At 42.9% G+C, this 13,099-nt stretch overlaps 1 protein-coding gene across 1 annotated transcript in view; it reads left to right on the top strand.

Annotated features, from left to right (window-relative positions):
- Positions 1–2,329: 2,329 nt before the first annotated feature.
- Positions 2,330–13,099, top strand: part of MACO1 (macoilin 1) — a 30,877-nt gene continuing 20,107 nt past the window's right edge. Inside the window, exons 1-3 of the mRNA XM_033003279.2 lie at positions 2,330–2,633; positions 11,593–11,734; positions 12,432–12,558. Coding sequence (XP_032859170.2) covers positions 2,554–2,633; positions 11,593–11,734; positions 12,432–12,558 — 349 coding nt within the window. The 5' untranslated portion in view covers positions 2,330–2,553. The remainder of the gene's footprint in view (positions 2,634–11,592; positions 11,735–12,431; positions 12,559–13,099) is intronic.

Here is a 13,099-nt window from a genome sequence, read left to right as displayed (position 1 = left end):
TTTGTAAAGGACAATTTATGAATCCATGATATGAACATTACTATATTTTCAGTATTCACTGTGCTTTGGGTAAACGGATTTCTCTTTGTTCAGGTAGTCCTGGAGATTAAAGTACTGTAATTATGCCTCAGACTTTCTACTTGGAGGCCATTTCAAACTGTGTGCTATGCTTGCATGCTGCGGTTTGAGATAGTAACAATGCATACAAATGGGTAGAAAGCCATCTACTGGTGACAGAAATATGGAGCAAACACATATGTAGACAAACTCCAGTTCTGCTTATATTTTAGGACATTCCCCCTGCAAACCCAGGATATATGGCACAAGTATGGTTTTTAAGCTGTCTGTGAAAGGTTTGCATTTGTGGTGATAACTTGCACCCTCCTCACATGCAATATCAAATTGCTTTACCAGCTTTTACTTAGGCCTAATAAAACTGTAAGTATCCTTACCCTCATTTCAGAAACTCCTAAGCAACGTTCAAAGGACCTTCCCAGACATGCAGAGTGCTGCCCTGACTTCAGAAAAATCCCAATGCAGAAAGATCTACATTCAGCTCTCCTTTTGATGGGAATTCTGTGATCACATGGGTAATTCAGACTGAACCAGAACACCTGGTGAACTTTCTCTAGACTAGAAAAATAGCTGAAACAGCAATTTAGAAATTTATTTAGTTAACTGATGCAGTGTCTTTGTGTGGTTTATAAATACAATGTATCTAATTAGCTTTCACATTTCCTGCAAGACAAACCCAGGGTAAGAGTGACCCAGAACTCCTTCCACCATTTTGTCGTGGTCAAAGGAACACAATTAGCTTTTTTGGCATGCTACCAATTCCCCTGTCAGCATTAACACTCAGGGAAAATGCATTAAAACTAGGTATTTACTTATTTTTTTCCCTCAGGATGACACACCACATTGTAAACGCTAATGCTTGGATTTCCAGCTTAAACTCCCTCCCAAACCAAAAGACATTAGATCAGTGTTCTCAGGCAGGCTTAAGTACAAAGGAACTTTCAAATGAGAGCTCCACTACCAGCCAAACGTCTCAAGCAACTCAGCCGAGGGGACCAGAAACCTGACGTCCCTTCCTGTGTGTCAGTTTTAACCGTATCAGGGCCGGCGCTCCTCAGACTCAGCTCTCGCATGACCCTTGCTCAGGGTGGCCCGTTATCCCCTAGAGAGGATTGGCAGGCCCAAAGCACCCAGAGGCCGGAGAAGCAAGGGGGGGGCTCGGGCTGCCGCGGGCACCACCCCCCCCAAATCAGCCGGAAGGCGGGAGCGGGGCCGAGGCGGGCCTGGCCGCGCTGTCGGCCTCCCTCAGGCTTGGCAGCTGCCATTGGCTTCCTCACGGTTTACCACAACCCAAAGAAGGCCGGGGGGGCTGCGGCGAGCAGCCCCCGACCCAGCGCGGCCCAAAGCCCAGCCCGACCCGGCCCGGCCGTGACTAGGCAGGCCCCGGCAGCAGCCAACCGCCCCGCCCCTCGCCTCCCATTGGCTGAACACCCGACCCTTCCCACCGGCCTGCCTTAGGGACTAGCCTCCCATTGGCAGGAGGCTGACTTCCCCCCTGACCTCTGATTGGCCTATCCCCAGACACCGGCCGTCTTTGGGCCGACGAGGGAAAGAGAGTCCAAGTCTCCCCGCCCCCTCCCGCTTCTTGACCCGCGATTGGGCCGATCGCTCGTCACTCTCATGTATGCGTCCTTTAATGGCTGGAGGAGTCTGTCAGTCACTCTGAGGGGATTTCTTGCTCTCCGGTGGGACGTCAGCGCGGGGCCGCGCGGTGGGAGAAGCACAGGGCGCCACGAGCTGCCTCCGCTTACGTTTGCACCTGAGACTTACATTTTCCCTTTCCCAACAACCTATTTGCCAACAAGGTTGTCAATCAAGTGTGAGGGGCGGTACTTCAGTGCTACGGTGACAGAGGAAATTGAGCCCTCCTTCTTCCGTTTCCGAATGGATAGCTGAGCTGTCCTTTTATTTTTATTTGTCTCCTCCATTGGGCAGTTTTGCTGTTGATCACAACACGGGGCGGGAACCAGCGTAGAAGGACAGTAGGCGGGAGGAGAACAAAATCTACTCAGAGATTGGCCTGCAAGCCATCAATTCACGAATCCTTCTCTTTGACGGGCTCTCGCGGCCGTCAATCAAGGGCGTGGGCGGGCCGCGCGATAGCGTGGGGCTGGACCGACTTTCTGATGCGCCGATGGGCCTTCTCGGCCGTCCGTCTGCCTTCCTCCGCTGCCGATTGGTCGGACGCGCCGCCATTCCGGTGGGCTCAGCTGCTTGATTGGGCAGTGCCGGGGAAGGCGGGGCGCTACGCGGCGGCTGCGCGGGGGGACGCGGCGGGGAGGGACGGACCAGGAATTATTTTTATTTCTTTGTTTCCCGGGGTAAAAAAAAAAAAAAAAATTAAAAAAAAAAAAAAAGCCCCGCGCGAGGGAACCCTCCGCGGGGGGCGGATGGTGCTGTCGTGACTGGGGCGGGCCGGGGCAGCGCGGGGCCGGCCGGGCCGGGCTGGGCTGGGCCGGGCCGGAGGCGGCCGGGAGGATGAAGCGGCGGAGCGCGGACTGCAGCAAGCTGCGGCGGCCGCTCAAGCGGAACCGCATCACCGAGGGCATCTACGGCAGGTACCGAGCGGCCGCCGGGGGTGAGGGGGGTGGTGATGGCGGGGGGGGGGGGGGGGGGTGGTACGCGCCGGCCCGGTCCCCTCCGCACCCCCGGCCTCTCCGCGGCTCCCCGCTGCCCCGCCTCCCGCCCCTGTCAGCGGGGGCCGCGCGCGCCATGGCGTCCCGTTCCCCTCAGGCGCTGCCCCGCCCCGCGGCCTGGTCCCGCCGCTGCTAGGCCGCACCGGCCCCTCCGCCGCCCCCTCACTCGCCTCCCCGGCGGTGGCGGCGCGGGGGGAGCTGCTGCTGGCCAAGGTGCTGTCGGCGTTGCCTGGAGAGAACAGCCAAGAACCGGCGGGAGCCTCCCCCACCGTGCGGTGGGACGGCGGCGGAGCGGGGGCCCCTCGCCGCTCTGTCTCTCCCGCGGGAGGTTTCTCCTGGCCGGGCTTTCCCAGAGCTGCTAAAACCTCTGAACGCTGCGCTGCGGGGGTTCGGCAGCGTGGTAGAGTAGGCGAGCATCTGGGCTGCTGGCTTTCAGCGGGCAGCCGCTAACGTTAAGAAACTTGGTTTTCACGTGGTGATGGAGGTACCTGTGCTGTGGACTTTGCGGTGGAAGCAGAGTGCAAGGTGTAGCAGCGAGGGATACGAGCAAGAGCTCGTGCACGTAAATGCCAGGAGCAGGGATGGATGGCCAGGTGGTGGTGAGAACACGGTGTGTATCTGACTCGCCTCTGACCTACGAAATAGGAAACTAGTGAAATGAGATCTACGTTCTGAGGCATGGGATGTACTTCAGCAGTGTCTTGGAATAAAGGCATGCTTTCAGGTGTTTACATACAGAATGTACCAAAACATAGATTCCTAATCGTTCGCGTGCTGTGTGTGTTTTAAAGACTATTTTAGAGCGCTGCCCTCCTGAGTATCCAAGTATGCCAAATTTTATATGAAATATAATCACTATGTATTCCTGAATAAAAAGGAGTTTGTTTTAGTAGGGGCTGGAAAGCTGTTTTTTGAAAGTTACAGTAAGCATAATGTCCCATTTCTGTTTCGGTTGAGGTTTATATATGCAGTGGCTGGAAACTCGAGCAAACTCATACAGTGCAGATGTTAGCTTTGCATAAGGGAAACAGTTGATAGTGAGCTCTGACTAACAAAATTGTCTCATACTGCTTATCCTAGTTGCAGTGAATCTCTATGTGAGTAGAGAGTATCTTGTTGCTTTAGATTCTCAGGTTTTTGAGAAAACACTGATTGGAATGTTAAGGAAAAAAAAAAAAAACATCCGTTGCTTTGAAGTTAATATTTAAGATGACTAGTTTTAGAAAAATAATTCAAATATGAGCAGTGCCTTATATAATTACTTCATTTTCAAGTCATTCAAAATCATATGCTCTCCATTACCTTTGAGATGACTGGCTGGAAAGGTGGGGTGAAAGAAGGAGGGAAAACCAGCAAAAGATGAGAACACCAGATGATGAGTGTGTTCAGCATGTAGAGCTATTGTAATCGTGTGAACAGCTAGAAGAGTCATCTGGCATCTTGTACTAACTTCTGGAATGCTTTAGTTCAGAAATTGGATTTTTAGCCTTTATTTCAGGTGGTATTTTGATAAACAGAAGTAGTCAGTGTCTTCAAAGTATTGCCCTGCAGAAAGAGAAGAGAAACTAATGTGAAGGCCTGCCCCTTTGGAAATCTAACCAGAGAGAGGTACTTCTGCATGGTTTGTGGCTCCTTCTCTTGTTTCTTTTCCTCTCCTTTTCTATTCTTCTCTTTTATTTTGCCCTCCATAATTCAAAGAGCTTACATACAGGTAGCTTCTCATATACCTATAGATTTCTAAAGTCTTGTAATTACTATAGTTATTTACTCAACTTATCTTAATTGTCACCATGAGCATACACAAACCCGGTAAATACAGTTATCAGTAGGTAGCATCATAGTGTTATAAGCAAAGCAGCTAGGCTGAACAAACAGCATGATTGAGATACTTAACTCTGGTAGGATTTTTGTTTGCTTTTTAAATTAAGACCCATCTTCCCATCCTTGTTCCCTCTCCAATCTTTCAATGCAGAGCTAGGCACAGCTGTCACTAACAGACACATGTGAGCATAGCTGAGAGCTGCAAAACTGAAGAGTTTTGGAGCAGGTGAAGCAATGAAGGAATTGTCCTGCAGTAAAATTCTGATGGTAGGGTTCTCTGCATGTGTAAATCTGAAGCAAATTTTAAGAAGCCACAGAAAAACCATTTCTAGTCACAGAGCAGAGTTAGAAATGTAAAATCTTGTGTTGCATTGAAAAATGTGAATATTCTGTCTCCCTGAACATTAATTTTTTGCCAACTTCTGCATTATCCTTTTAAGAAGTTGATCTAAAGGTTCACAGCCTTTCTTATTTGAATTTATATGGCTGTGGTTCTTTAAAGTGCTTTCCCCAGCATTCCCCACCTAAATTAAATAGACTGTTTGGCCTCAGCCCTTCATTAACACTTTCAAAGTTATTCCTGACCAATCTTCCCCCCTGTCCCTTCCCCACCAAATTTGCAAAAGCTGCCCTCCCTATTCTTCATCAGACTGCTTTTTCCATTCTTTTATTTTTCCTTCCTTGTTTTTTGCCTTTTTTTACCCCTTTTTTCCCTTTCAGTTTAGTTTGACTCCCCATCTACAGCTCCAAGGTACTCCAGGCTGTGTGCAAGTCCTGTGTGACATGTCATGCCAGCACTGCCATTAGCAGCTTTGCTTCTGTGGACTGCGACTGAAGCCTTGGATGCTAGTGGTGTGGTATCACTGCTTCAAGTAAATGTTGCTACCTGTACTCTGAGAAACCCAACGAATCCCAATCCAATATTAAGTGCAAGCACAATAGAGACTTGTGCTATTTAGAAGTATTACAATATCTGTGGAAAGAACATTATAATAATTAAAACATAACTGTGCTTTCAGTAGATCTCCAAAACCAACAAACTAATGGTAGGAATTGTAAGATCTCTTGTTATTTCCACAGTGTATATTCAAAACTTTACCTTTTCACTTTTTAAGCTCTCCATTGCCATTGTTTTACAATGCTTGAGTGATTAACATCTTATACCTTTGACACTGCGTTCATTAAAACCTTAATTGTTAATTAAAGTATTCACTGCAGCTTGTCATCAGTTAAGCAATTAAAGTTTACTTGTTACTGCTTGTTTCTATGTCTTCCCAGTCCTCATCCTTGATCTATTTAAAATCCTTCAGCTTTATTGCTGATCCTGCTTGTTTTGGCTCTACTGAGTCATATTGGCACTTGGTACCAGTTTTGTAGCTGATTAAGTTTCAAGATGAATTCCACATGCTATTGGTCTAACTTATGCTGTCACATCAGCTGATTTATGCTGTGTATCATGGATTTCCTGACAGTAGTCCTTAAACACTGTATGTTCCCTTAGAATTAGGATTTTTTTAGCCTTACATATATATATATATTGCCCTTTATCACGGGCATTACCTGGGCTGGCAGCCAAGCAAACGCCAAGGAGGATGTGTATGTGTCTGTAATCTCCACTGATGGCATAAAGGCATTCTGTGCCCCTGGGTATCTCACACTGGACAGCATTTCTTGATACCACGATCCCTTTGCTAAGATACTGCCGTGGTCCTGTGTGCCATCTAACTTCTGATATGGCTTATTTCCAAGGACAAAACCAGTTCATTACTAACTCAAGGAATGTGGCCTTTTTTTTTTTTTTTTTTTTTTTTTAAACCATAATGATTCTTTCTACTGATTTATTCTGGCACTTTTTTTATAAGTTTCTTATATGGCAAAAAACATTTTCTTCTCAACCTGCCCTGGAGGTCTGTAACAAACCAGCAGTGCTACCTTTTATGACTTTAACTTAAATTTAGGTCTCAAATCTAATTTAGCTTACATTTAAATGTGTTCTACTGTGTCAACTGCAATGGTACATGTAATATTCCTTCCCTCTGCCAGTGACTTTCATTCCCTGCACAGTACAGTTCCTCTAGCTTTATTTTATGTGTTCTGGACTCTGGTGTTTTCAGCTGAGTTACCATAGTGGGCTAACAGTTTCTCTTGGTTAGTGCTACTGTGGTTCAGCAGTCTATTACACTTGCTTCCTAAGAGTTTTCTATTTTGTCTTCCTTTACTTCTATAGTTCAGTGATTGATACATTCTATGCCCTATCGAGACAATGAATAAGTAGTTGGAGAGGTTTCCTGGGATTCTTTACATTTCTCTTCCTTTTCAAAAATTTAGTTGGCAAGTATTTCACATAATAGTTTCCAGTATGCATACCGCATCCCAGCAGTCATGTTTTCTCTCTTGCATACTTGCTGTGCTCATTCTGCACTACATTTTTGTCCACTAGTACTAATCAAACACACAGACATATATATATGTAAGAAAATCTCCAGTGATAGTCATCATCCGCAGTGTTCTGTCTGGCATTGGATGGGTAACCTTGAGCTGGTGGTTGTTGACTTCTTGGTAATTTCACACACATGCTAAACTTCACCTTTCTAAAGCCTACCTCTGCATTTGGCACCCTGCCAGCCTCAAGATGCCTTCCACTCCATTGTCTGGTGTGAGTCAGGCTGCAAAATGAAGCATACCATCAGTTCTGCTAAAATTCACTTTCCAGCCTTTGGGACTTGTTAATAATAATAAGATAGAATAGAGGCTTAATTTGCTACCAGTTTGGATCTGGGGTGTGTAATTGTTTTTTCCTAGTATTTTTAATATTTTTTTTTTTATTTTTATTTTCACCTTACAGCAAGTACACTATCTGTTTCTGCAGGGCAGTAAAAAGAGAACAAAGAACAAGAGGGGGGAAAAAAAAAAAGGAAATGGCATCTGGCATTTGAGGCAGGGGGAGGAAGAATAAGGGGGAAAATGATTTGTTTGAAAATTCAAAGGGGGAGCACAGCCACTGTTGGGTTATGAATAAATCTTTATATTCAGTATACATTAGCAATCAGTTGACCTTTCACAGAATTTGCAGCACTGTAATCACCGCTCTTTCCCGTTCGGTACCCTGCTCTTCTCATGCATGTGTCCATCCTTTCCCCTTGTCTTGTGTTACCCTACAAGATTAGATACCATGTGCTAGTTTTATAGGGAAAGCCCTGTCCTTCTTAAACCTCTGACAAAAAACCTCTCGCTAAAATCAGATTTTTTTGACGTGTGTCATAAAATTGCATAACCCAGATTTTAGGTATTTACCTGCAACAGTCTTCCCCTGTATTGAGAACAAACTTGGAATTATAATTGGCATCATGGAATATATTTGACCCTTTCCAATATAAGGGCTACAGAGGCCAGAAGGCACTTCTGCCTAGTGAATATTGTCTCTAAGTGAGGATAGTGACGCAGCAGCTATCAAATCTGGAGAAATGTGTGGATGTGCCCAGAAAGATCAATGACTATTGGAGGTTCGCAGGCACCAAATGGCTGGCGCTGGATTCCGAAGGAGCGCCGGCTGTCTCAGCTGTAGGATGAGCGTGTTGGAGGGGAGGCGCGCTGGGGACAGGGACTAGATAACAATAGAGGTGCAGCTGAAGGGAAGAACGGTGTCTGGAAGGAATCAGTCTGGAAAGAATCAAGGGATTGAAGAGCAAAGATGGAGTAAAAGTGGGTAGTACAAAACAGAGAAAGGGAGGAAGGCTATTACTAAATTTTGCTAGTCATTTCATTCATGTGATCTTATTTGAATGCTCTGTTTAGGAAACAAAACAGCAGAAGAGTGATGAGCCTGTCCAAAGGAGAGGTCTGTTGACCTGTTTCTCTTTGGGATTTAATTCTTGCTGGACGTTTTTCAGCTATCGATAATTTAGTGTTCATTGAAGAGGTGTCTGTTCACTAAGCACTTGTAAACGAACTGATGAGCCATGTGCTTACCAGGAGCAGCATACTGGTGTGCAGTGTACCTTTGTGGAAGAAGGGAAGCCGAGATTTGTGTTTCTTTCTTCCTCCTACAAAGACTCCTTGCCATCTGCAGACTGTAGTGTGCGGCAAAGGCACCCGAGCTGGTTGTAACCCAGCTGTGTGTGTAACTGTGGCAGTGTAGAAGCTCAGCACAGTTTGTAAAACCAGCTCGTTTCAAGGAGGGGGCTGTTGTCTTTAGGCCACTGCCTACATCGACTTTAAAGCCTGGGTGGAGTGTTTAGTTAGGGACTGCAGTCTCTGACTCCGCAGTTCTACGTCCTTTAATTGGGAGGGGGCAGGGGGTCCTGATGTAAAAAAAAAAAAAACAAAAAAAAACAAAAACAAAACAAAAAACAACCAAACAAACAAACAAAAAAAAAAAAAAAACAAAACCCCAACCAATTGATGTAGTATAGTACCTTTAAAATGTTTTCTCTAAGTGCCTGTATGCATGTGGACTCGTGCAGTTGAATACATATGTAGAACATGTTACACAACAGTGAACTTTGTTGCTGAGGCCAACATAAGTGGATGAAGTCTTTTATAAAAGGAAATAACTTTCTTGTGTCTTAGTCTTATATTCATTAAATTCTTAATTGCTTTTGAGTCTTTCAGATGACTGAGAAGTAGGCTCTTTAGTATTGTTGGGAAAACCATATTACAAATGTATTGTTACAATTCCACTTTAAAAGGTGGTAAATGTCACCATGGCCTTCAGATTGCTATGAATTTAATATTAGAAATCACTTTAATCGTTGTATTACAGAAGTCTTATTCAGCAAATGCTTTAACTTAGAGTGGCACTTAACAGTTGAAAAGCATTAGTTCTAACAACCCCAATTTACTAGGAAAAATGTAGTCTCTTTACGGATATCAGTGGCGGAAAAATAAACAATAGCCCTAACTTTAACCCTAGAAAAAGTGCCTACACAACACAACTGCTTTTCCAGCTAAACAGACAGACTAATGATTGCCTGGGTGTGATGCCTTTATATATTTTCTCAAATCTTAAGACCTGCACATGTACAATTCAACAGCGTGGTCAAAAGGAACACAGTGATGATGGCATACCCAAATGTCCGTCACCTTTTATGTCCAAGTATTCTCTGAATGCAGCTGCTTTTTACAGATTTCTGTTGAAGATCTAAACTTTAAAAAAACAGAGAACAGCAGCATATGCAAGCATAATCTACCAGGACGAACATGACATTTGTTTGGGTTTTGTTGTGGGTTGTTTTTGTGTTTTTTTTTTTTTTTTTTTAATACTTATACTATAGTTTCATTCTTCTCAGAGTAATTTTTGTTCTGTAAAAACTGAAAGAAGCAGTACCTTAACTTTTTTAAGTGTGTGTGCCATTAAGTTTGTTTCCATTGAATTAAAGTGCTTCCTGTAGCCTCTTCGTTTGCATTTTTTTTTCAGTCCCATTATGTTAAACTCCAGATACAGAATATTCAAAAAGGTGTGTGTGGGGGGAAGGCTGAGGTTGGTTAAATGTAGGAATAGTTGCCTATTTGTCTCAGACTTCGAAATATATTTTCTATCAGCACATTTTTTTGTTTGTGCTGATTAAAAGCATGTACTTATGTGAGTACATTTATGTAAGTAGTTCCACTGAAGCAATTCTTTTCGAGGAGTCTAGTCACAGTGAAACCCTTGGCATTGGACTTCTAGGAGAGAGCCTGATAACATACAGCAAGTGGGAAAGCTACACAAAAACTCTTCCGTCAGACAAAGCTGGAGGGCCAGGACAGCTGATAAGGGTCGCTTTCAGGCCCATGCAATTAATCTTTGACTCACAAGAAGACGAAGTGTTTTTCCCGGTCGTGTGGTTTGGAAGCTGACCTTGTGTGACAAGTAGCAGGAGTGATAATTGGACGAGTCGTTCAGTCGCTTCTAAACCTTTGGTGGTACATAACACTTTTCATAGAAGTTTTCTATTTTGTATCTTCTCTGAAGCACTGAACAACTTCCTAAAAAAGCCAGAAGTCCATGAACAGCACAGAAACTTGGCCCTACCTGGCACTCTGTGTGCAAACTCTTGGCAACTTATCAGTAAACATTCCAGGGCAAAGTTTCTACTGATTTTGTTGGCAGTATGATAGGGGAGGAAAATAAGTTACTAGAAGGAAAAACTGCCCTTGATTTAAAAAATAATAATATATTTTAAAAACCCTCACCTTTGTTATAACCCAATACAGTGCAACATCTTTGGGTGCTGGGTTTTGAGGGTTTTGCTGAGTTTTTGCTTCCTCCTTTTTAGCAGAATGGTCTGGGCATATCCTTTAACTCACCTGTGTTAGATATGATCTCAAAATATTTTGAGCTCTATAGTCAAGAAGGATCATCAGTGGTTCAAAATGCAGGACTAATAATAAGGGAATGTGGCTTTGAAATAATTAAAAAAAATAGAAGTTAGACTGTCTGGCCTCAAGTCTCATGTGCCTCCATTTTTCTGTTTGGTGGTGTTTTTTTTTCTTAATGGATGCATTTACTTTAATATGGATGTTTTCAAATATAACTCTGACAACTCAGTATCTAAAACAGTCTTCCTAATTGCTATAGTTATAGACTTAAAATATATCTCAATTTATTGGTGTTGCAGTTTGTGTTGAATGTGGAAAATGAGTGAACATCTGCAGTCTGTTGAAGAGAGGGAACACAGAAAGTTGAGCTCCAAGTACAAGAGTGCAAGCTAGAAGAGAAACATTTAAGCTGTGACAGCATACCTGTTGGCAAGACTTCACACTGTAAAAATACGCTGCAAAGCTAAAGAGAAATTGTTGCTGAATGTCTTGTAAGAGCAGCGAGCCTTCTGTTTCCTTGCTACTTTAAAAACAAATGCAGTTGAATATAATTAACTTCATTAGACCAGGCCTGATTTTAATGTAATAATAAAACTACCTATTTTGTAAAATTAATTTGGATGAAGTTTTCTTATCTGTATAACAGTTGTCTGAAGTTTTTACTCCAGAAGTTTTAATTAAAAAAAGAAAAAAAAAGAAGGAAGTAAGTCTTTCTGTTGGAAATACTGACCTGAAATTACCTTTTTTTTTTTTTTAACAGTACTTTTCTGTACCTGAAGTTCCTGGTAGTGTGGGCCCTAGTACTGTTGGCAGATTTTGTCCTCGAGTTCAGATTTGAGTATCTGTGGCCATTCTGGCTCTTCATCAGGAGTGTTTACGATTCCTTCCGATACCAGGGTTTGGTAAGTATAACACAAAATTACTGTCCCTTTGTAGGGGAATCCTGCAAAGTCTCAGGGCATATTCCATGTTATACAACTAACTTAATGGCACTGATGATCATTTTCACAAGAGGAGGAACTTTCAAGTGACAAGGTGACCTGGGCTCAAGTCTTTTTTCTTTGACTGCATATTTTGTCTGTGGCAAGTGAAAGTGAAATAAATAGCTTATCAAACTTTCACCAGAGTAAAATATTGTTTGAATTCCTGAGATTAATGCATTGCTTTAGATCCCTATATAACAGGGTTTTCTTTAAAATAAAATGGAAGCCCATGCCTGTTTAGATATTTGCTACTCTTTCAAAAAATAAATGACAGTGCTGGTTGTTTGTGATTCTTTTTTCCAGAAGGAAAATATTGTAATACTATATCAACAGTGTAAATAAAAGTCTTTAAACAAAATAATAAGGAATAAATATAGCTGTTTGGGGACTTGTTGGAAGAGTGGATGGGCACAGATTCTCCAGTTGCACCCATTCTCTCTTAGTTGGCTAAACTTCAACTTGCATTGGCTAGGCTGCTCCGTTTCTTTGCCCTGATTATGAACAACACTAGTGTTTCTATGTTGAAATCATTGTGGTGTCACTATTAATAAACTGGTAATATTTGCTGGAATAAACCAAAACACTCTTCTTTCCCCCCACCCCTCCTTTCTTTTAGGCCTTTTCAGTATTTTTTGTTTGTGTAGCATTCACATCAAATATAATATGTCTGCTCTTCATACCAATACAATGGCTGTTTTTTGCTGCCAGCACGTATGTTTGGGTACAGTATGTCTGGCACACAGGTAGGTTGCTATTCCTTATTTACAACTTACTGATTTCAATATATATAACTTACAGCTTTTAGTAACATACAGAAACCCTCTTCTATTTGTTACCACATTTGTTTTAATACACATTTGTTATAGTTTAAAAATATTCTTCTGCTTTCATTAGTATGTTGATTTGCACTTGATACATGTCTGGGTGCATCTTGTAGTAATCATTAAAGCTTGACCAATGGTACTGAAGGTGTATAAACAGGAATTTCAGAGCAGTAAAAAAAAAAAAAAAAATATTTTCCTGACTTCAGAACACTTCTGCAGCAATTCAGCAAATACAAAGCCAATACGAGAAGTCTGTAAAAGTGTTACATTCTTCCTACTACCTGATTAGTGTGCTCTTAATTTTGGATATTATCATAGTTTTAAATTCGTATTGGTCAAATCTTTGTCAACTGGATTCCGTTTTTGAGCAAAAAAGGCTCAGAATACCAGTGGCTGCCCCAACAGTTTGACACATGTATGGAGAAATCTTCTCCCTGCACATTGTCCCCACTTCTTTTTT

This window comes from Tyto alba, unplaced genomic scaffold (assembly GCF_018691265.1).
Source record: "Tyto alba isolate M040663 unplaced genomic scaffold, T.alba_DEE_v4.0 Super-Scaffold_20, whole genome shotgun sequence".
Classification (NCBI taxonomy): Eukaryota; Metazoa; Chordata; class Aves; order Strigiformes; family Tytonidae; genus Tyto; species Tyto alba.
This window is presented reverse-complemented; position numbering and strand designations above follow the sequence as displayed.